Source organism: Elgaria multicarinata, chromosome 1 (genome assembly GCF_023053635.1).
Source record: "Elgaria multicarinata webbii isolate HBS135686 ecotype San Diego chromosome 1, rElgMul1.1.pri, whole genome shotgun sequence".
Lineage (NCBI taxonomy): Eukaryota > Metazoa > Chordata > Lepidosauria > Squamata > Anguidae > Elgaria > Elgaria multicarinata.
The window spans coordinates 55,669,911-55,692,785 of NC_086171.1; the positions used below are offsets into that span (position 1 = coordinate 55,669,911).

The following is a 22,875-nucleotide window of genomic DNA, read 5'->3' on the forward strand; positions in this document are numbered from 1 at the left end:
GAAAACTTGTGAATGCATTCAGGACATTCTCTGGTGTACTTTCTTTGAGATTTTTTTGAAAAAAAATATTTCTTTTTATCCATCCTGAGGCACAGGGCAGTGAAAAAGAATGAGGGAGAATGGTGGCAGCACTAGCAAAATTGTGAGCGGCAGCAGGGGGTTTCACCGCTCTTGGTGGGCAGCTCTCTAGCCTTTCCCAACAACCTATGATTGCTTGGTTTGGACATTGCAACAAGCCACCTTAAGAGCAAGCCACCTTAAACAACCTACTACAAGCCATAGGTTCTCAGGGTGGCTTGTTTGTGAAAAACAACCCACAACTGAAGTACCGCTAAATGATAACTCACGATAATCCACCATGGTTTAGTGTGATGTGCGAACCAGGTCACAGTGGTGTGGATTTTGTGGAAAAGTCTGAACTGAAAAATGTTCTGGAAAACTTTTCATATGCTAATCAGGTTGATATGCATAGGAAAATTCATACTGTCCTATCCAAAACAGGGTGATTTGCATCCAGAAATTTACAGTTTGCATTGGAAAATTTTCTGATTCCCTAGAGAGTGATCTAATTTATCTGGTTTCTTTTACTTGTATTTAATAAACAAGGCTAAAAAAAAAGTACATTATTATTTTTAATCCAATACACCAGAAGTATTTGGCCTGAAATATTTGTGGAGAGAAATTAAAGTGCATTTAATGTGATTTAAATGTTTCATAATGTAGATTTTTCATTAAAATACTTGTAAAAACTTAAAGACAATAGCTTCCCTTACATTGTTTAGATTTAAGAAAAAAACAAACATACTGAAAACTGTTGACATGCTAATAAATTTTAGCAACCCAAACAACTATACACAATATGCTGACAATCACTCCTCTACAACTTGGAAACTGCCAAGCTTGCCTAATTATGACTGCGTTCACACTTTCACGGAGCAAAAATAAAACATGGTAGCTTATTTCCCCTTCCAGCCCATGCCCTTAGACAGCTGTATAATTAGTGTAATTACCCTCGCTGGATATGGGTTTTCGTGACATCTGAATCTGGGGAGCGTGAGTGGCTGAGGAGGTTTACAAACCACCCTGAAAACCATGGCTTGCTCTGGGGTTGCTGGGTAGTTTGTAAACCATCCTAGCCACTCACTCTCGCCAGGTTCAGATGTCACAACAACCTGTACCTGGCAAAGGTAGTTATGCTAATTAGGCAGCTTGCATCCAGTACATGTGGGCAGCGATCGTGCAAACCTGATCATTATATTTGCACCTGGCAATTGCAACTCATTGTTACTTATGAAATGGAAGTTTTTCAATGGAAAAGTAAAGCAACAGAAAATTTTCAGCGGGAAATCTTCTGCCCTACATTGCAGGACAGATATGAAGTTCTTCCCCGAAGTACCAAAAAAATTCTCTTGGAGACCCTGAGAGAGAGAGAAACTTGAGGAAAATGCTTACTGTGTACACACTACTTCTGCAATCCATAATGGTAGTATATGTGCAGAATTTCATTCTTTCACTCTGTGTTTATTAATCTGGCCTTCACACAAGCCAAGGATTCTGTACTCAACAATTGTTTAGTGCGTGGGTGGAAGGATTTAGAACCCGTAATAATTTTTCTGTGGGGAAAAAGACGGCTAAAGTATAACAAGTAGTAAATAAATAAATCACGTGAGGCAACAATAAAGCACCACTGAGGGCAGCTAGAGCACTATGTTTAAAATTCGCTTGTGCAGCAATCTAACATGGAAGGGTTAAAAGTTAGATACAAATAAAAGGAAGCCTCATTATGGAATGGCTGGATGAGAAGAGAGCAAAGCACTGACCAAATTAATCTCTTTATTTAGAAAGTACAGTTATATAAGTGGACTAGATGAAGAAGGCAATCCAAAAGGAAGGGTAAAGCAGAACCAACAGGTGCTTGCATCCAACCCTTTAGGTATGAAATCTACCAGACCCACACTAGTGAAGAAACCTGATGCATTTAACTTAACCAATGCTATTTCAAAAACTGATGAGGAAATTAAACAGGTTGGTAATATGGGTGACAGCTTCTGCGTTCTACTACATAAGCCGACTAGCACTTGGTGCACTTTCAGCTTTCTTTATAGACATGGCCTAGCAGCACTTTATAGACATGGCCTAGCAGCACATCCATAGAGTTCTTTACTCATGTGCTGGCTCTGCCATGTGCCACATTTGTGCACCAACCAGTAAAGCTTTGATCTTGGACACAGACCCCTGGACTGCTAGCACGGCATGCATAAGAGCTACCATACAGGTAAAGGACCCTTTAGACGTGACACTGGGCTTAAGGGGCACTGACAGTCTAATTTAAGTCATATGGTCCATTCCTGATGTCTGCTGGGAGCAAAGTCTTTCACCAAATAAGACAGAGAAGTCACAGTAGCCAACAGCTGGCTCAAATGTTACATAAAAATATGGAAAACAAAAGCATGAGTGAATTGTGAATATACTTACTCTGCCTTTCTGCAGTAACACATTTTGATCCTCCCAGCCCCCAGAAAAACTCTGAAGATCATGTATCCCACTGCACGTTTTTGCAGGTTGTTAGATGCTGAAGCCAAACTCTGGAAAGGTTTATACTCCATCCAAACTAAATAGTTTCACCAGTGCTACTTGACAGACAACATCTCATCAAATCTTTTATCAGCTTCTACTCTTCTTTCATATCCAGTACAGTCCTCTTTCCCTTTACATACAATCCAGTTATGAGGGTAGCCAAAGTCTGAATGGGTGGGGCCACAATGTGGTTCTTATCTATTTTATGTCTATTCAGAAGCCTCTGCATGTCTCAGAAGGACTGAACCACTCAGCAGTACTTTTAAATAGCATCCCAAATAACAAGTCTTTGCATGTCTAATCTGAAATTAGCATGAGCAGCATGCCTACTCACAAGTAAGCAGGGCAATCCTCTGTATGTCTAATCAGAAGTAAGCAGGACTAGCCTCAGATGTAAGCAGGGTTAAATCACTCAAAAGCTTTCTCCCTAGGCCCTGCCCCCTCTTCTCCAGTAAGGAAAAGCTCATCTCTGTTCAGCTGCTGATTAGAGACAAGAGCTTTTCCCTGTTGGGAAGAGGAGAGTAGGGCCTAGGGAGGAATCTGGTGAGCTAGATGGAAAACTCTGTGGGCTGTATGTGGCCCATGAGCTTGGAGGTTTCCAAGCTGTAAGGAAATCAAGCAGCCATTACATCTCCCCTCCCCCTGCCCCCTTGTATTCTCCTTTCTTTGCTCTGAAAAATTCTCTATTCTTAATGTTTGTTTGTTACAATGTTAATCTAATTCTCCCTATAAAGGTTTCAGTGCAGCATAGTATGATCCTCAGGTGGTTTCACTTTTACCTCCTTATCCGCCTCTTATGTCTGGAACAAGCAACTAGCAACATGGATACTCACAGCTCCATCAGACAAGCGTTTTATTGCACGCTCATTACTGAGCACTCACAGATTTTTGTGGGTCCCTCTCACAACGCCTCCTGCGCTCCTTCTAGCCTTCTTCGTGTGACAAAAAAACACTCCAGTAAGTCTGATTTATTTTATAGACGGAACTTGCTGCTATCCCCTGCTGTGTGCAGGAGAAGCAGTGTGATCAAAACGGCCCACTGAATGGGCCATTTGTACATTGTTTACTTCCTCTTTGAAAAGAGGAAGTAAAGAGGGACAAACGTGAGGGCACAGAAGTGACGGTAAGGAAATGCAATATTCCTCATCTGATGAAGCTCTCAATTTAGTCTCCAGGGACTTCTGATCTGGACCCCAGCACACCTTCCCATCGCATGGATCCTATATATAATGTATCTCAGTTGCTTTCTCCAATATTTAGCTAAGACCATTGTCTAAACCAAAGAATATTGAGCTAAGACTGTTGTCTGAACAGTCAAAGGAGAAGCTAAAGTTCATAATTTTCACAAGAGAATTCTTCCAAAGCTCCTATGACTGTTCACATGGTTATACAGGGGGCGGAGCTCAGTTTACCTGCAGCTCAGCTCACATAAGAGTGAGCCAACAAAAATAGTCAAGGTTGCTGGCCTTCAGCCCCTGTTCAATGCAAAATAAAATCTTTCTTAAAAATAAGTTGGCAACCAGATATCTAGTTTGCAACCTCTCCCTCTCATTCAAGGTTATTTAAAACACACACACACACACACACACCTCTTAATCTTTCCCTTCTTTCTTTTTTCTCCTCTCTTTCTCTGCAATTATATTATTTTGCAGGTGTCTTTCCCCACTTTACATCTTCCTCTCTGTTTCAATTTACACTGTATCTATAATGATAATGCACTCTATAAAGTATTATGAATATTAACAGAATAAATAAATAATGGTAGTGTTATTAACAATGTGGAAATAAAAATAGAAAAGGGCTACACAGTGAGTCTTCTTCATGTTATGGAGCAGGTGCAAAGCAGCAACCCCTTTTGGTTTCCTACTGGGATTTGAGAGAGAAAACAGCATGCTGCCTCCCCTTCTGGGAATTCATTTCTGGCGAATGTGATGTTTGTCGAAGCTTAGAAGGGCAAAGGGATGGACACAAATTTTAAAATGCCTACGTAGTCATTTTCCATTACGGAATACAATCAACAAAATACTCTGCCATCACTGAGTGTCTGGCTGTAATCCTATGTGCAAGTGCTTGAGAGTAGTAACCCTTGTCGAACTGATGTCAAATTTACTTCTGAACAAATAATACGTTGCAAGAAAGGAAGTTCCATTCCATTCAGTGTATATTTTATAATACAAGTGAACACTCTGAAAAACAATTATCCAGTTCTATCATAGTCTACTGGTTAATGGCTCCAACATACAGCTATGCATGGACAAGCATGGGATAGTTTTTAAACATTAAAATGCCATTAAGTTTATGTATGTATCAGACCACTTGAGAAGGAAAATTAATAGTGACAGGATCAAATCTCTATTCTAAAGCAAGTCAAGCCAGATCTTTACTTCACAAAAATCAAACCAGCAATAAATATTATATATGCTATCATTACCATCAGTGTAATTAACGGGCATTATCATCAGTGTAATCCTCAAGGATGAACATGCAAGAATTAACACAAACACAGAGAAGTTTGGAAATAGGCAGCGCTAACAGACATCACAATGATTAAAGTTGGTCACCACTATTTCCCCTAAAACAAAGTAAAGCAAGAAGTCTGACTATTTGTGAATTACAAAGAAACATTTTTGACCATATTCTCTCATGTTACTTATAGGCATTTAAGAACATACATTAATTTAGAAGCATTTCTTAGTATTTTCTTAACTTAAGAGACTCTCTGGGTCAAAGTTTGGCAAATATTGTCTTGTAGACATTAATGTTTGACCCTCAATAATACAATTTGGAGTGGCCCCACATCCAGCTGTTATATACTTTTTCTCAAACACTTCACTAGAAGCTGAGCTACATGGACCACTGGATTGCTCTAAAGAGACTGCTCTTCAATGGACTAAATACGTTTGGCAGAACACCAACGTTAAGACTTCAGAACAACCCAGATATATTTTCATGAGGAAGGAACTGAATTCCTAGAACAGTAAGCAACATGAAGCAGCTGCTTTTCAGCTGTGCCCCTTGACAACCTTGTGTGCAGTAATATGCTGCCAAAGTGTTAACGAGGGTTGCCTCAAATATTTCCTGCCGGATCTAGCAATATCCCCTACTTAATACATTTTCCCTATTCTTTCTCTCCCAAAATCAGAGACAAAAGAAATCCATATTACAGCAGCAGCAGCAACAACCCTTTTGCTTTTGCTGAACAATAGCATGACTGCAGGACAGTATAAGCCACCAGGAATGAAGTATTCCTGTTCTAAAAAACAGTGCAACAGCCTTCTGCCTGCTGGATGAAATTCAATCTGCATATAGAGACCCTCTCTTCCTCCAGAGCTGCCAATAGCAGGTAGTTGAAATGGCTGGAGGCGGGTGACAGTGGGGGCTGCCAGACTGAATTTTCAACAAACTGAAAACTGACAGGCTGAAGTATCATGCATTTACATAAAATTTAGCCTCCAAATCTATATGAATAAAATTTGCATTCTTTGTATTTGGCCTTGTAGATCTAGAGTCTCTTGTTTTTAAAACTGTGAAGTATTCCTACCATTCAGTACCACGCACCCTAGTTTCAATCCTATGCCTCTGCCAATCACCTGGAATCCACCCACTCAATTACATGGCTGACAGGGTCTGTTTGCTCACCAGAAAACACTGTTGCCTCTCTGAGGAGAAGAGAGGATTTTCATCTGGCACAGCTGTTCCAAAATGGGAAAATATTCCCTTGATATTCCTGGGTGGGGTGGGGTCAGGTCACACACTGATGAAAGGATTGACTTAAATGCCCCTATCCATCCTCCCTTTTAAAATAAGCACTGCTGTGACAACAGTCACACAGAAGAATAAAAGGCAAACTAGAGTCATTGCAAGGTGCAAGCTAGATCTCTAAATCTGGTATGAGTATATTCAACCAATGGAATAAAAGTTTCAGATGTTGAGAAAATATGGAGTTTTATTCAAAGGCATAGCCCTTTATTTTATGGCCGACTAATATATATGGGCTTTTTTCAGGGGCCTGTAGGATTCATTTTGGAGACTACCTTTTTCAGAGATCTCTACAGGCACTTTTAGAAAAATTGACCTCTGAAGAAGGCCCATATATATTAGTCAAGGCTAAAGGTGAAGGGCCACCCCTCAGAATAAAACTACATAATTTTTCGACAACCTGAGACTTTGTTTCTTTATTCCATTAGACATTTTGGGTGTTTTCCAGTTTTGTTTGAACAAGCAGGTTCAACACCATAAGCAAGTATCAAAATGAAAAGATTAGTCAGAGCCAGGACTAGAATGCACGAGGAAATATACAGAAGCTTCAGGACCATGATTTATGGGAGCCTAAGGCTGGGAGGCAGATGCAATTAGTAATGGCAGCAAGAAGGTAAGGCAAATTATAAGAGCCAAAGATTCTGACCCAAAAGGGGTCTTGACAAGCCAAAATGGGCTAAAGAATAATGAATTAGATTAAGGTGGAGAGTCAATAGTTGAAGCAGAAAGAGAGACATCAAGGTAGGAAATCAAACCCAAGTAGTCCAACAGCAACAGGATAGTTTTTTGCGCAGGTAATAGGATAATCAGCACCTGCAACTATATACTCAGTCCCAATCAATAAATTCACTGGTCATTCTAGATCAACCAAACTCGTACAATGAGTTTTGTATGTGCTCTGAGACTGTTCATTATCTCTGGCATGTAAACTGACAGAACCAGATCAGATTTCAAGCCCTTCTGCTCCTGACAAGATGTTGTAGTAGCCATTTCATCTGTATCTTACGAAGGGCATAATCAACACATCTCTTACATTGGGGGCTCATCTACACCAAGCAAGATATTCCACTATGAAAGCAGTATATAAAAGGCAAGAACCACACTACTGCTTTATAGTGGTATTAAAGTGCACTGACAACTGTTGAGGCCCATGACACATCTACACCAAGCAGGATATAACACTATGAAAGTGGTATATGGTATGTGTCAATGGGCCCCAACTGTTGTCAGAGCACTTCAATACCACTATAAAGCAGTAGTGTGGCTCCTGCCTTTTATATAATGCTTTCATAGTGGAATATCCTGTTTGGTGTAGATGAGCCCTGGGTGTCTTACTTCTGTAAGGAATGGCGGGGTAGCACATTTTGTTGGTTAAATAACCAACTATAGACTAGTTAAACCACTGTTGGTTATCGTGTTGTCTGAATCCAGGCAAACTGTAGCCCAAATAAACTGCATACAAATTTATTTATTTATTTTTAAACTTATATACCGCTCCCATAGCCAGGGCTCTCTGGGCGGTTTACAGAAATTCTAAAATTGAGGTAAAAACAAGTATACAAAATTTAAAACTCTAAAACACAGAACATACATACATAAAGCATTAAAAACCGATTAAAAACTAAACATGTGGGTAATTAGGATGTGCCGCCATATGCCTGGGCAAAGAGGAAAGTCTTAACCTGGCGCCGGAAAGATAGCAGCGTTGGCGCCAGGCGAGCCTCATCAGGGAGATCATTCCACAGTCTGGGGGCCACCACCGAAAAGGCCCTATCCCTTCTTGCCACACTCCGAGCCTCTCTCGGAGTAGGCACCCAGAGGAGGACCTTAGATGTTGAACGTAGTGACCGGGTATATTCACATCGGGAGAGGCGTTCCGTCAGGTATTGTGGTCCCAAGCCGTGTAAGGCTTTATAGGTCAAAACCAGCACCTTGAATTGGGCTCGGAAACATACAGGCAGCCAGTGCAAGCGGACCAGAGCAGGTGTTATATGGTCGAACCTTCTGGTTCCCGAAAAGAACTATAATTCACAAAGTTAAGGATCATATCCATGCCTAGATCTCTGCACCCACTTCTAAATAGTTGCTTTAAGAGGATACTGTTGTTTTTATGTTCTTGATGGTTTTAAATTTTGTATATTTGTTTTTAATGTTCACTGTTTTTAACTTCTGTAAAACACCCAGAGAGCTTCAGCTATAGGGCGGTATATAAATGTAATTAAATAAATAAATTCTGGCTATCCTTTGTCTCCCAAGGGTAGTCCTCTCCCCACAGTCTGAGAACCATAAAAACATTTATTCCCATCTGAAATTGCTACCAATGCTTATTATCACTGCATGAGTCTGGATGAGTTCTACAAGAACTCTGACAAGAAGTATTACTTTGGGGGAATGATTTGTGTTGCACGGCTTTGAGCTTTTGGCTACAGTGACTTTTGGTAAGTCTCCCCTATAATAACCATTTCCATTTAAACAAAACTCACATCTGGTTTTACTAAAATCATTTAACTCCAGATAATTTTAATTACAAAAAAGGAAAAGAGTTAAACATGCATTTATTTACTTTACTATTCAGAAGTAAATCCAACAGTATTCAATGAAGAAAGATATAGCTTTCAAGACACTTCCCTAAAGTTTATCAGCAGAAGTGGGCACTTGTGACCCTCCAGATATTCTGGCTACAACTCCCATCAGACCTCACCATAGACTATGGTGGCTAGGGCTGATGGGAATTGAAGTCCAGAATACCTTGAGGACCAAAAATTTCCTATCCTGGTCTATAGGATCCTTGAAAGAGTAGTTCTTCTGGGCCATTTTCCCACAGGGAAATTATCACTTGTGCAGAATAAAAGGATAAACAGAAATGTATAAATTCGTAAATCATTCTTAAATATACTCATGAAACCATTCACCTTGTGGTGGAGAAACCATTTGCCCTATGGTAAAGAAACTCCTCTCAGTTATGATTAGCTTAATAACTTTCAGAATCAAGAACCAGTTTGAATTCAGAGGCATAATTGAGTAGAAATACTTCTATCTTTTGGTTTCTTTACAAAGTTCCATGGTTTTCATGCCTTTAACACTTGATATTTACTAATAAGAAATTCTCTCCAATCTTGTTCTGTGCATTCAATAATAATTTTATGGTCCTAGATGGTAAATTAATATTACCATTTTGAAGAAGAGTGGGTATGAGATACAGAGCATCTAGTGAGAGTATCACAAACCTGTACCCAGTGGGAATCTCTCTCAAAAAATGTTCCTTTCATTGGAGAAGAAATAGTTGATGCCTGATTCAGTACTGATGCCTGATTCAGTGCCTCAGCAGAACATTCAATTTCCACTTCTGCATAGGAATTGCAGAGCCAGATGTGAAGATGAGTGTCTAAGTAAGGCTGAGAGGTATTTATATAAAATTATTTTTATGGTACCTTTAAAGGTTAAATCCAATGCTATGTGAGTGGACTTCTGCTGCTTGTGCAACAGGACTTCCCTTTGTTCTCCCCCACCCATTGCATTCCCCACACAAGACACATGCAAATGGCCAGAATTGGATACAACCCTGAATGTCTAAATAAGGCTAATTTAGATTGCAAACTGAATGGAGGCAGTGACCCATCTGATTAAATTTATACCATAACATATTTGTTAGTTTTCAAGGTTATACAATAATCTTTTGTTGTCCTTAGCATATTAACTCTGTAATACATCTAGGGTAGTCATAGAAACAGAATAGTACAGTTGGAAGGGGCCCACAAGGCCATCAAGTACAACCCCCCGCTCAATGCAGGAATCTTAGATGCAAAAGAGAACAGGGCTCCTGTACCTTTAAATACTATCAAAGGTGCAAGAGTCTCATCATCTGGAAACCATAAATTAGGGTGACCATCTGAAAAGGAGGACAGGGGTCCTGTATCTTTAACAGTTGCATAGAACAGGGAATTTCAGCAGGTGTCATTTGTATATATGGAGAACCTGGTGAAATTCCCTCTTTATCACAGCAGTTAAAGCTGCAGGAGCTATACTAGAGTGACCAGATTTAAAAGAGGGCAGGGCACCTGCAGCTTTAACTGTTGTGATGAAGAGGAAATTTCACCAGGTTCCCCAAATATACAAATGACACCTATTGAAATTTCCTTTTCAATACAACTGTTAAAGATACAGGAGTCCTGTCCTCCTTTTCATATGGTCACCCTACATAAATGCATCCTGCACATGACATTTTATAAACATAATACATGTTTATGCCACTATATGCATAACAGTATAATACCACAGTCACCAATGCTGAAAACCTTAGTTGTGGTTGGAAGGCTACCTCAATAGATTGCATTCTGTGCTTTTAAGATAAAGATTCCTGATAAATATATTTATATTTGAATACTATATCAATCTTAGTTATGACTGCTTTTTGAAAAGATGTTGCTAAACACTTATGTAAAAAAATTTTTACAGTGATGGGACAATACACATAAAATAAATATTTGCTTACTGGTTAAAATAATTAACATCTCACAGTAAAATACAAGCATATTTTTTAATTTAGAAATCAGTTCAGTTTTAATCAGTAAGATTTACTTCCAAGTAAGCATATTTGGGAGAACGGATGAAAAAGGTCAAATAGTTTTTATGTTAGAAGCTGCAGGGAATGGTTTTGATTACTTCCAAGGAGCTATTTGGTCAAATTGAATCTAAACACAACGTAGCCATAATCTGCTACAACATTAAATACAGAGAAGTTTTTAATATAGTAAATCCCTAATCCTAAAAAGGCTTAGGGACAGATAGTTACATTCATTCATGCCTATATGCAAGTATGTAGGTCTGCTATCTAAATGATTATGCAATTTATTTCAAATTAAAATGAAAGGGGGATTGTTTGATTCAGGGTGGCGCATTTTGCACTAGAATGCAAGGAATTAGTCTGTGCATTCTATGACTTGCGTAATGATGTTATATAAAGAATATCTATATAAAGAATATCTATATTATAACTCAATCTTAAGTGTTACTGGGCCAATTATGACAACTAAGCAAGGTGACAACCTACTCAGTTTTTTCCTCAACATGGGAAGCCAAAGTGGTTGCATGTAAGCCTGAAGCCCACTCCTGACATCTAACAGATGAGCACCGGGAGAGTGGGAATAACATCTGAACAGGTCCATCTGTCTTTCTCTGTTGAGATAGCTGACATAACTGCTCTTATTCTTCCCCTGGAATCAATTCAGTAAGAAAACCTTGCACATTCCAAGATGGGCTTGTGTTCCTGTCATCACTTCAGTGTTCCCAGGATGAACTGAAGCAGGCATGAAAACAAATTCCTGATTCAAATTCTTGTTCCGTATTACCTCTCACATACAACATACATAGTACAGGCCACATGGAGCCACAAAGAATGGGAACTAATGGCACCACACCTAAATACAATGAAGAACAGAATCAGGCAGATTCAGAAGATAAGCATGCCAAGCCACACACTAAAAATTAGTGCTGGGCCGAATCCTGCCACCTATTTTCGGGAAAATTCTCTCTCCCTGTGAAAGAGGCTTTGCTTTTTCTGCCTCTTTTGCAGAGAAGGGGGAAAAGTTTGGAGAATTTTCTCCTTGAGGAGGGGGAAAGGGTTTCCACATATCTTTTTAAAGTGTAGTCAGTTTCTGAGCGGGATTCCTCCTATTTTTTAGTTTTTCAAAAAAACACATATCCCCTTTCCCCAGCATTTGGAGGAGCCCAGCATTTCTTATTGAATGCCTATTGGAGAACATGTGTCCTTGCCCTCTCTAATAAGCATTCAGGAAGAAATCCTGGGGTCCTGAAAATTCCAGGGGTATTTAAAAAAAAAATAAGGAGAAAGAAACAAGACCCCTCAACAACTGGCTACATTTAAAAGGTTATGTGGAAATCCTGTCCCCCACCCCAAGGAGAAAATTCTCCAAAATTCTCACCTCTCCCAGCCAATTTTGCCCAAGTTTTTGTTTCCCCACCACCACCTACCCCATGAAATGCCAAAAATGGAATGGTCGAAATTTTTGGCACAGCACTACTAAAAATGTAACGTATCAAGAAAATAAGTGCAATGAAAGGGCAGGAGATTAAAGGGTAAAGAAAACAAGATTCCCACAATATTAATCTATACATAACTCTATGCCCTCCCCTTCTTGTTGCAGGATCTAGAAGTGTACATACTATAGACTTACTTTTAAAAAAACAGAACTGAAAGAGCAAGGCATTGAACTAAATAAAAATAATTTCACAGAAATAAAGTTGTTGTTTTTAAGGTACTTAGCAATAGCATTGGCAGGCTTGAAAAATGGTGCCTATATGAAAGTGAATGAAATACGTACTTTGTCAGTATTAATAATTTCCAGACAAATATAAGCTGGAGCCTTGTCTGACTGCTTTCTACAAATAAAGCTGTTATAACCATATGTTACAGAAAAATGCACATAACTCAGGGTACCATTTCAAACCACACGCACACATGTGTGCACGACATGGAAATGAGGGTCTGATTTTCTTCCAAGTACTAAATGCAGTTTTGATTTTGTATGCATGACAAAAGCCCATAGATATTAGGCAGTAAAATCATTCACATTCGGAAGTACTTGTTCTAGTCTATGCTCAATGCAATCTTGGGATTGCATGCATGTGGTAGGCATTAGCCTGGAGCACTGAAGTCCTATGTTTGGAAGGAGGTGCTATTTGCATACTGTGAAAGGAGGATGCTACCTAACCTTCTATAGGAATCTCAAGTGGAAAAGCAGCAGTGCCTGTATTTAAATAGAAGGAAGAAGGAAGGGGAAACTCAATCCAGGAATAATACATGCAGTACATGTCTTGTACAAATGGAGGATATATCCCTGCCACTCTCAAGCTTCCTACTGCACAGCTTTTGCAGATGTATTTCGCTTCACTGACTTTAACAGAGGCAGGGAAAAGCAAGCAATGGGAGATGAAAGGGCAGCAGAGTTGAGTGGAGGGAAGAGTCAGGCCATGGATACATTGGGGCATTTTGGTAGGCCCCAGTGAACCCATGGGTACCACATCGTCAACGCTTGATGTAGAAACATTAGGTGTTGTTGTTTTTACAATGTTCTACAGGATGTCGTAGTTGAGAGGCACTGTGGTCTTGGCAAAAATAACTAGAATTGGGGAAACACAGGTTCAAATTCCACCACTATCATGAGCAAAGCACTCTTTCAGTACAGAGAATAAGCCTCTGCAATCCTATACCCACTTACCTGTGAGTAAATTGCATTAAACTCAACAGAGCTTACTTTTTAATAGATATGCATGGATTGTGGTAGAAGTGACCCTCCTAAGAGGGTTGTTTTGGGGGGGAACACAAGCAAGGTACAATCCTAAAGACACTTACAAGGGGATAAACCCTCTTGAACACAGACAGACTTGCTACTAAATAAATTTGCATTTTAGGTAAGACTCATAACCTGAAACAGTAGTAGTAATTCAGGTAAAATTTCTAGTGGTCTGGAACAGCCAAGCAACTGGAAATTTGCTCTCGGTGCATTAACTAAATCTAGTATTACAGTTACGCCAATTGGGCCTTTGAAAGTAGGGTGTCATAGCTTTGAATGAACATGACCTGCTATTTTAATGATATAAGCTGCAAAACACCAGCCTAACATGCAGGCTAAAACATGGTTTTGCTAATAATACTGTAAACGACAGCTTTGTGAAACATTTTTCTACCCATTTTGGTCATATGCAAATAAATTTACCCAACTGTAGCTGAAAGCTAAATTTACTAATCAGAAAGATCTTTTTAGTTGGGAGTTCTATGAAAAGACTTTACAGAATGTTAATAAGCATTTTCAAAACAGCTTTTGGACTCCTACAATGGTATTACTGCCCACCATTTCCTAGTACTATAGCAGAGCTACCTATATACATATACATGGTCTGGCCTATCACCTGGGAATGGAATGGTATTTTCACACACTCACGAATAAGTGGAAATTTCAACTCTGTCCCACAAAAAGCACACAAGGCATATCATCACACTTTATGGCAATTCAAAGGGGCACAGCCAACCTGAAATCACTCTACCTTCAAAGAATCAGTGCAACATTGAAGATAGAGAGGGGGGGAAGGAACAAAACAAAACAAATTGAGAGCATGAAGCACAGTAACAGATATCATTTAAGAAACCCAAAACAGGAAATAGTGTGTAGTTTTCTACCAGCATAACATGATTACTCAGAAATCCCAATTAATTCAATTCAGTATTATTGTACTTAAGAAAGTAGTCCATGGGGTCTATATCCCTAGCAAAGCCATAGATGACCAACCATTTCAAGAAAAACAATATGAAACCTATTAAATTATCCCATTCCGTAAGACAACAAACTCATCCACGTCTTTGCCAAGAAACATTTATTGCAAATCATTGTCTTCGACTACATCCAACCTAGAGCTATCACATAAATAAGTCTACCAGCTCATTTTCTTTGTGCAATAGGTCACTTTAGAGATTCTTCGATTCACACAGTGATAATTTCCAAATAATTCAAGACCAAACGGCACAATCGTATGTATGTGTACACATAAATAAGTCCACCATGTACGATGGGAATTTCTCCTAGTAAATGTGCCTAGGATTATACTTAATGGGCAGTATGCAACTCAACACTACTGCTAACATAAATTACTTTGGGCTACCATAAGTGACCTCTACTGAAGCACCAATAGCACTTGCTGTTGTGACAGGTTATCTGGGGAAACACTTCATGCCAGCGAGCGCTATCTCCAGTGTTGTTAATGATTAAGAAAAGCATCTCAGGGAGGACAACTTTGTCTGACATTGTTAAACACCTATAAAATGGAATGTATGTAACAAATATACAGTATAATAGCAGCTCTCATTTAGTAGATTGACGTTTGCAATGAAATCTTCTATGTCATATATATTTTAGCACAGTCTTAGTGTATTCATCTGATTCCTGAAATTTTAAAACCTGAGCCTACTGCTTATTTGCTCTATATCTGGGCTCTTTAGACTGCTTTCAAAAGTGTGCACTTTGGATTCTGTTTCCTGACTTTTAGGTAGCTGTTGTGTAAACAAGGGACTCTAGTAACAACAGCAAGACCTACTGGAGGGCCAAGTCCAGTCTAAACAGAGACTGGGAACCAACTTGAGGAATTCCTGTCCTTTGTTATAACATTATATTTTTTGCGTAGACTAAACAATTCCTCTTCAAACAAATGGAGACAGTTTTGAGTCATTCATCACCTACTTTTGTTGTAACATAGTGCTAAAGTAAAGCCAGCTTGATACATTGCAATAAATGATTTGTACTTTCTTTATATTAAACAGTTGATGAAACTGTTCCAGAAATTCTAAGCTTTTGGGACCAAAGGCAGGGAGAATAACCTTTAGCAATAAGAACTCTTGGCCATTTTCTTCCTGGATTCTTCTGCTCTCCCCACATCAATACACAAATCAGTATGGTTAAGACAGCTTTAGCTCTGTGCTCTGTTCATCAACCCTTAAACACAGAGTATGTCGCTGAGCTTTTTTTAAGATAAAGAACAAAACCATTGTAGTGCTTCTCTTTTGAGAACTATATATATATATACAAAAGGTTAAAAGCTTATGTTTACAGTTAAAGCATATATGTCACTTGTCAGAATCATTTGTGAAACAGCTATAATTATTCAATTTTAGTAGTTCTTATTTTTAGCATCTGTAGCAGGGTCTTTTGGGATGAGTACCTCTCAGTTTCTTTAAAGTGACTCACTTATGCATCCAGATGTGTTGTTAACCAGTCAAAATGTCCATTCACATATGATTTCTAAACTGACGATGAGGTGAAGATTAAGAAGACTACCAGTGTGGTGTAATAACTGCTCAGAGACCTTCAATTTTGGGAGGTATAGAAATGAAATAAATAAATAAATAATAATAATAATAATAATAATAATAGTGTTGGAGTACCTTTCAGCCTAACCTGAAAAGTTCAGCATTGCTGCTATATGAGTATAAAGGAGAGAGAACAACATACTCCATCCTGAGCTCCTTGAGGTTAGTTATTTACTATATTTTAAAAACAAAGGGTATGCAGCATCTTATCCCTAATTGCTGGTTTTTAAAACTGTATTCAGTATTGAAATATACAGAAACAGTATTACAAAGAGTGACACGAAGCAAAATTTTAATGGTAATGCTTACTATTATTTGGCTATTTCATGATAAGCAGGACAAATTGGGAAGATACAGGCTGTTTCTACACCTGCCTTTTCCCCCTGGATTGTCCCTCTGGATCCAAATGATGCACAGGGGATACCGGGAGCAGATGAGAATACACATGATAAGCGAGCCTAGGGGTTACAAATCCCTCCATTTTCCTGGGATAACCCTTAGGTGTAGAAAGGGCCATACTAAGGGTGCAATCCTAAGCACGCTTAAACAGAAAAAAGTCTGACTGGGGAATGCTGAAAGTTATAGGACTTTTTCTGTCTAAACATGCATAGGATTGCATCATAGGTTTAGGTAAGGGGGAAGCATAAATAGAGAAAACATTGCTGCTTTTCCAATATACATAGAAATGTATAAGTATTGTTCAGTACCCACAGAATTTCTATAGAGAAGTGTTACATGCCTTATCCAGGAAGATATTCAAGCAAGACATCATACATGTCAAAATCATTTGAAAGAAAAAAATAGCTAGGCTGGCAACAGGTTTAAAAAGAAAATACTTTCCAACTGGCTAACAATATATATGGCAGGCAAACTCTCCAGTTTTAAGGAAGCAGTAATCTAAAAGTTAATACAAACAGAGGACCTGTATACTGCTAAGGTATTCAACTTGTAGAGGAATAGAAATTGAAAGAACATCTACATTAAAAGACAAAAAATTAATTGTATAATATTGGTACTATCAGCAATGCAAGCATAATATTTCACAATGAAAAATAACTTTAAAGGATTTGTAGTAAAATATCCCAGTGCTGCAATACCTTCAGTGAGAAGGGCAAAGATTCACACCTCTGCAGCTAAAGCAGCATCCTAAGAATGATCAAGTGTAGACAGGAACACTCTGCTCTGCACCACTTTCAACCAGTGCTCCAGTAAAAACTCTTGATGCAATCAAGAGAATACACATGATAAGCGACCCTAGGGGTTACAAATCGGCCATGGAGAATTGCAACATATAAGTGGTCTACCACAAGGAAGTAACACATACACCAGCCCTTCGAAGGCAGGAACTCCTCATACTATAAGTCCCCAAGAAGAGGTTGCAGCTCTTAGGATTTTACACATGCAGCCAAATCTAACTCTGAAGGAAGCGTCAGGGTTCCAGAGCTGGCACCAATGGTCCAATTGTGCTGAAACTGGGGCCCTACTGCCAAATCTTAAAGCCTGCTACCAAAACTTGAGTAGCTCACAGGTGAAACCACAAGACTGGTTAACGAGGGAGACAAAGTGAATAAGAAGGAGCAGGGTACATGACAGAATAGGAAGAAAAACACAGGTCTCACTCGGAAAGATAAGACAGCCAATATTCTTAGAAATATAATAAAATAACTTGGGAGAAGAAATACAGAATGCCACTTTATTGCCATTATATTGCACACTTCCTATATAATTAAATAAGTATTATTTGCATAAACATGCAATTATATTGTATTTGAGCTTATCATTTCAGCATCCATATTAGTATATAACTCAGGAATTCCAGATATCCTTAACAAGCAGACACATCATAAAAAAAAAGATTATTTTAAATAGGAATGCATGCATATAAACATTGCAAAAACTATACTACAGAATGAAGTTATTTTAATATCAACTTGTAATATGCTTTGCCAAGCTCTTGTGGTCATCATATGCTTTGAAAATTATAGCATATGTTCTGTAAGCAATATACTACAATGACCTTTTTAGAAAGTAACAATTGATGCACTAAAGTTGTATATTTGCTTATGCTACGTGTGTGCATATGTAAGGTTGCATTACCTTAAATATGGATATTCATACCCACAGCTTTTTATATTTCGCATAGATATTAAGATGACCTTGAGCATGCTCAATACATTTCAAAACTCAGTCAGTTTGAAATTCCCTATAGCTATAATTCAAATCTTGGGAGTAGGGCCCCTTGAAGTTGGTTGGGCTTATTTTCAAGTGAATGCACATAGGATCTGGCTATAAATATGACTGACACTCCAATTAAAAATAAACATGAGCCAATGCACCTAAAATAGCATTCATTGGAGCTCAGACCATGTTGAACTAAAGACAGTAACAAAACAAAACAGATTACCAAAATAAACATATATAATGTGAAGTAACTGCTAATCAATGAGGGCCTCAAACTGTTAGGAAACAAGTCTACAGTTTTACACTCTTAGCTGAATTGCGTAAGGAGTCATAGTATGTACAAAGTCCACTTTCATATCACCATACTGTGGATCCCTATCCTAGCTTCACAACAAGCTATAGCTTGAAATAATGGCCTTCTCGAAGCATAAACTGCTACATAAACAAATGACACACTGAAAATCCATTTAACGAACTCCAATAATGCAGCAATTATGATATCCTCCTTTGAAGGACACAATCACATGGTTAGAAATTAACTCTGGATCCAGGTCAAAAGATATTTGGCAGGCTAAATGAATATTAAATGATACCTGCAGAAGCATCAACAGAAGTTTGCCACTGTAGTGTAGTGCAGATTTTCCAGTCATACATGTACACTGCTGAGAGTGGTTAAGAACCTGCATCATCTCTCTCTGACAGGAAGGGTGGGTTCATGATTGTCAAAAGCATTATACCACTGCCTGTCCTTGTTTTCCCCTTGATTCTCAGAACAAGATTCTGCAGTTTGTTGCAGAACTTGAGAACTGCTGCTAATGGGATATTCATTCTAGAAATATTTCACTCATAAGAAGCTAATGAAACACCTGTTTTTATCTTAACAAGGAGATAACATCAGCTATGGAACTGTTTTACGTATCTCCATACATATAACAATTCCATTATTTTATATAAGTTTTGGTGCAGCTTAAAATTGTAACTGTGGTGTTTATACAGTTCAGCTATTATGAATCCTATTCTTGTAGCTATTAAAGATTGATTAATATTATTAAAAATTAACTTCTCTATATATTTAAAAAGGCTTATAGCTAGAATTCCTTCAGTTTTGTTTTATTCATGTTTCAACTACCAGCGCTGTCTTATCCTTCCATGCCTAGTCAATGTGTACCAGGAACATCAATATCTAGATAATAATTAAGAAAGGCTGGGACTGGAGATAAAGCCATCATAAACAGTCTCTTGATAGATGCGCTTTCACCTTTAGGAGGGGGCATTCATATTTGCCCCCTCACTCACGTCATTTATCCTTGGTTAGGGCATCATTTGCTGTGCGTCTGTCAACAAGGTATAAAATTGCTCTGCACAGGTGCATCCAGCATCCCACAAAATCAGCAAAAACCTACATAATCTTGGAGCTCTGCATGCTTTACTGGGCACCTATACCTTCCCTTCTATTTCAGTGCATACTTCACCTCCCTTCTGAGCACCCACCACCACCCCCCCCCCCCGCAGCTTCACCAGTTGACAACCATCCTTTGACACAGAGATGAATACATCACCCCTCTCTACTCATATAACCTTAACTCTGTCTTTGGATTTCGTCCCCCTTCTCCCCATGTGTAATGCTACACATTATCTCCACAAGTCAGTAGACATACAGCCTACACTGCTAGGCTTTCAAGTGATCAAGTCAACGCAATGTGAACCTGGACTTTTTTCACCCCCTCTCCCTTCCCAGAAGAAGAATCCAAGGGAATCCCAGGTAAAAACACATCCGCTTACCTTGATGATGCTGGTTTTCTTGGGGATACCAGATTTGCCATCTGAGAGCAGGGTAGAGCATCCTCTCTCTATGCCAGGACTACCAGGCTGGGCTGACTCCATGTCTTCTCTAGTTCCCACCAGAGCACAGTCCCCATTAGAGACCCCGTTGCCAGCACTGTCCGAGTGGGTCCTTGCGACCCCACCACCAGAACCACCACCTCCTCCTCCTTCCCCATCTCCTGCTTTGAATGCCACCTTCCCGCGTGCAGGACTTGGGGAGGAGGTTATCCCCCCTCTGCCTCCGCCAGCCCCCCTGCTGCCAAACTCCGCCATCAGCTTCGCTGGTTCCAGAGAAGCAACAATATTGCCGTCCCTCTTCTTCTCCTTCCCCCTCCTGCTGCTGCTGCTGCTGTTGCCGCAGCTCCGCGATGATGGTTGCGCTTCTTCTTCCGCTTTTCCCCCCGCTTTCCGATATATACAAAGGCTGTGGAGAAGCGGCTCGTTGCAAAACTCTTCCCTCTCTGACCGTGGGTCACGCTGCGAAGCTTGTAAAGTGCCAGAGCGGTCCCCGAGACCCGGGTTCTGCCAGCGCCACCAGCCCTGGCTTTTCAGCACCTTAGGAGAAGAAACGAAAAGGGGAAAGAGGAAAAAAGATTTAAAAGGGAGACAACGAAACGTGGACAATCGCTCTGTTTCTCTCATTAGACTCGCGAACGAGTAAATGAACCAACAACTACGTACCACATGCACTGAGGACGAGGAAGGAGGCGGGTGTCAAGGAAGGGAGCGGCGAAACGAAACACACACACGGAGGTGAGCCCTCCCCGAAAGACAACAACAAAGGCGCTCTCCCCGAGGGAGGGGGAAAGAGCAAGGCAAAGGGGGGGGCGGAGACAATGTCACACCCCCAGAAGCTAGAGGCGCGCGCGCGCGCGTATGGTCATATGAGGCGCAGCGAAAGGTAAGCGCTGCTGCTGCGAACACATTAGCTCGTTCAGGGGAGCGGGAATTATTTTTGCATTATCTGCAACGAAGCGGGCGGGAGAGGAACTACTTCAATAGGAAGCATTACGGCGGCTGCCTTCTTGTTTGCTGGAGTGATGGGTTCCCCTCCTCCGCCTCCCCCCCACCCCAATAATCACCGCGCGCGTCGGAGCCACGGCGCCCCTTTGCGAAAAACAGCCCCGCTTCCCCGGCGAACGCGGTTCATGGCACTGCAGTGGCGGCTCTGAAACGCTCACCTATTCCCTCCCGCTCCCCAGCTCTCCCGCGCCCAGCGTTTGAGGGGCAAGACTGACGCGCGCGCGCCCCTCCCCATGGCATGCACGTAGGTATGTACACACACCCCTCTTTCGACAGCAACAAATGAACCGAACATGCCCTCCTCTGCGCAGCTCCCTCATCCTCCAACATCAGGGGCGCCCATGTACCCAAATTTGCATGCGCTACTCTTCGCCGGCTGCTCCTTCTCGCCAGTGGGAGAGCGCGCGCGCGCGCGCGCCCGGAGGTCCGCCTCCTCCTCCTCCTCCTCTCCCCCACCCCACCCGGTTTCCACCCTGCATTGCCCGCCTGCGACCTAAGGCAACCGTGCTCTCTACATTGTACTCTACAGCGTCCCCCAAATTCCACCTCAACACAAACACGCAACACCCCACAATGGTCTTCTTCGGCTAGTTGTCACTTTTCCCGCTTCCCAGTCCTCCTCCTCTCCCCCCCCCCACGCTTTAGTCTTTCCCCGCCCAAAAATACACACCTCCGAAACAAGGTGACAAGAGAAGTCCCCGCTGCTAGTATTGCTGCTCTTGCTGCGGTTGCAATAACGGCGACGGCGGCAGCTTCCCCTCCCTTCCCGCTTCCCCACGACGGCCGCCGCCTCTGTCTGAAGCCGGATACGCGCAAAGAAACGGATTCATGTGGCTGTTGTGCTTTCCCTCGTCGGCTCTGCCTCGCCGTTCGAGATAGGGTGACGGCTGCTTGCTTGGTAAGTCGCAGCAGCAGCAGCAACGCGCGTGAGCCTACCAGCCCCCGCCTACAAAAGCCAGGGAGGGGGGAAGCCCCCGCAGCAGACCCCAGCTCCGTCTAGCCAGTGTGTGTCTTCCTTGCACTGCTGCCGGCCCGGCCCAGTTGTCAATCATTGGGACGAGCCCCGTTCAGATTGGGCAACCGCCCAGCACCCCCTCCGGCCGACCAAACGCACTACATTGGGGAGAGGGAGGGAGAAGTCAGTCTGTCAGACAAAATGTTACCCAGTCGGCGTGAGCTGGCTCTTTACCTTCACAGCCCCCACGCGTAAAACAAAACAAAAAACCTCACCCACACGCGCTGAATGGGTTATTTCAATTGGGAGGGGGTGGGTCAGAATTAGGCACCTTTCCCCCGTTTTCCCTGGACCATATTCCCTTTAAAAGAAATCTTTCTCAAATGCTCCCTTCTGTTATTACTTCCCTCAGTCTTTCTTCTTTGTGATTTACTTTAGCACTTGCTTAAATTAATTTGGATCCACTTATCTTAGAGTAGACCCATTGGAATCAATGGAACAAGTAAGTCATGGCTAAGTTATGTTTAATTGGTTTCAGTGGCTTTAGCCTAAACATGACTAGCGCCAGATCTACACCAAGCAGAATATGACACTTTGAAAACGTTTTGAAAACTGTATATGGAGTGTATCTTGGGCCCCTGTTATAAAACGTTTAAAGTAGATCCTGCCTAGATCTGGA

General features: G+C 40.8%; 1 protein-coding gene across 2 annotated transcripts in view; it reads right to left on the minus strand.

Moving 5' to 3' along the window:
- The window catches only part of PLCL2 (phospholipase C like 2), an 84,766-nt gene extending 62,707 nt beyond the window's left edge, over window positions 1–22,059 (minus strand). The window contains exons 1-2 of one of the 2 annotated variants that reach the window (XM_063128501.1): window positions 21,912–22,059; window positions 20,177–20,773 (exon numbers count right to left, since the gene is read on the minus strand). In XM_063128501.1, the coding sequence (XP_062984571.1) occupies window positions 20,177–20,491 (315 nt within the window). In that variant the 5' untranslated portion in view covers window positions 20,492–20,773; window positions 21,912–22,059. Of the gene's footprint in view, window positions 1–20,176; window positions 20,774–21,503; window positions 21,608–21,911 lie in introns of those variants that run through there. The other variant, XM_063128493.1, reaches the window with a different exon arrangement.
- Between the last annotated feature and the right edge of the window lie 816 nt (window positions 22,060–22,875).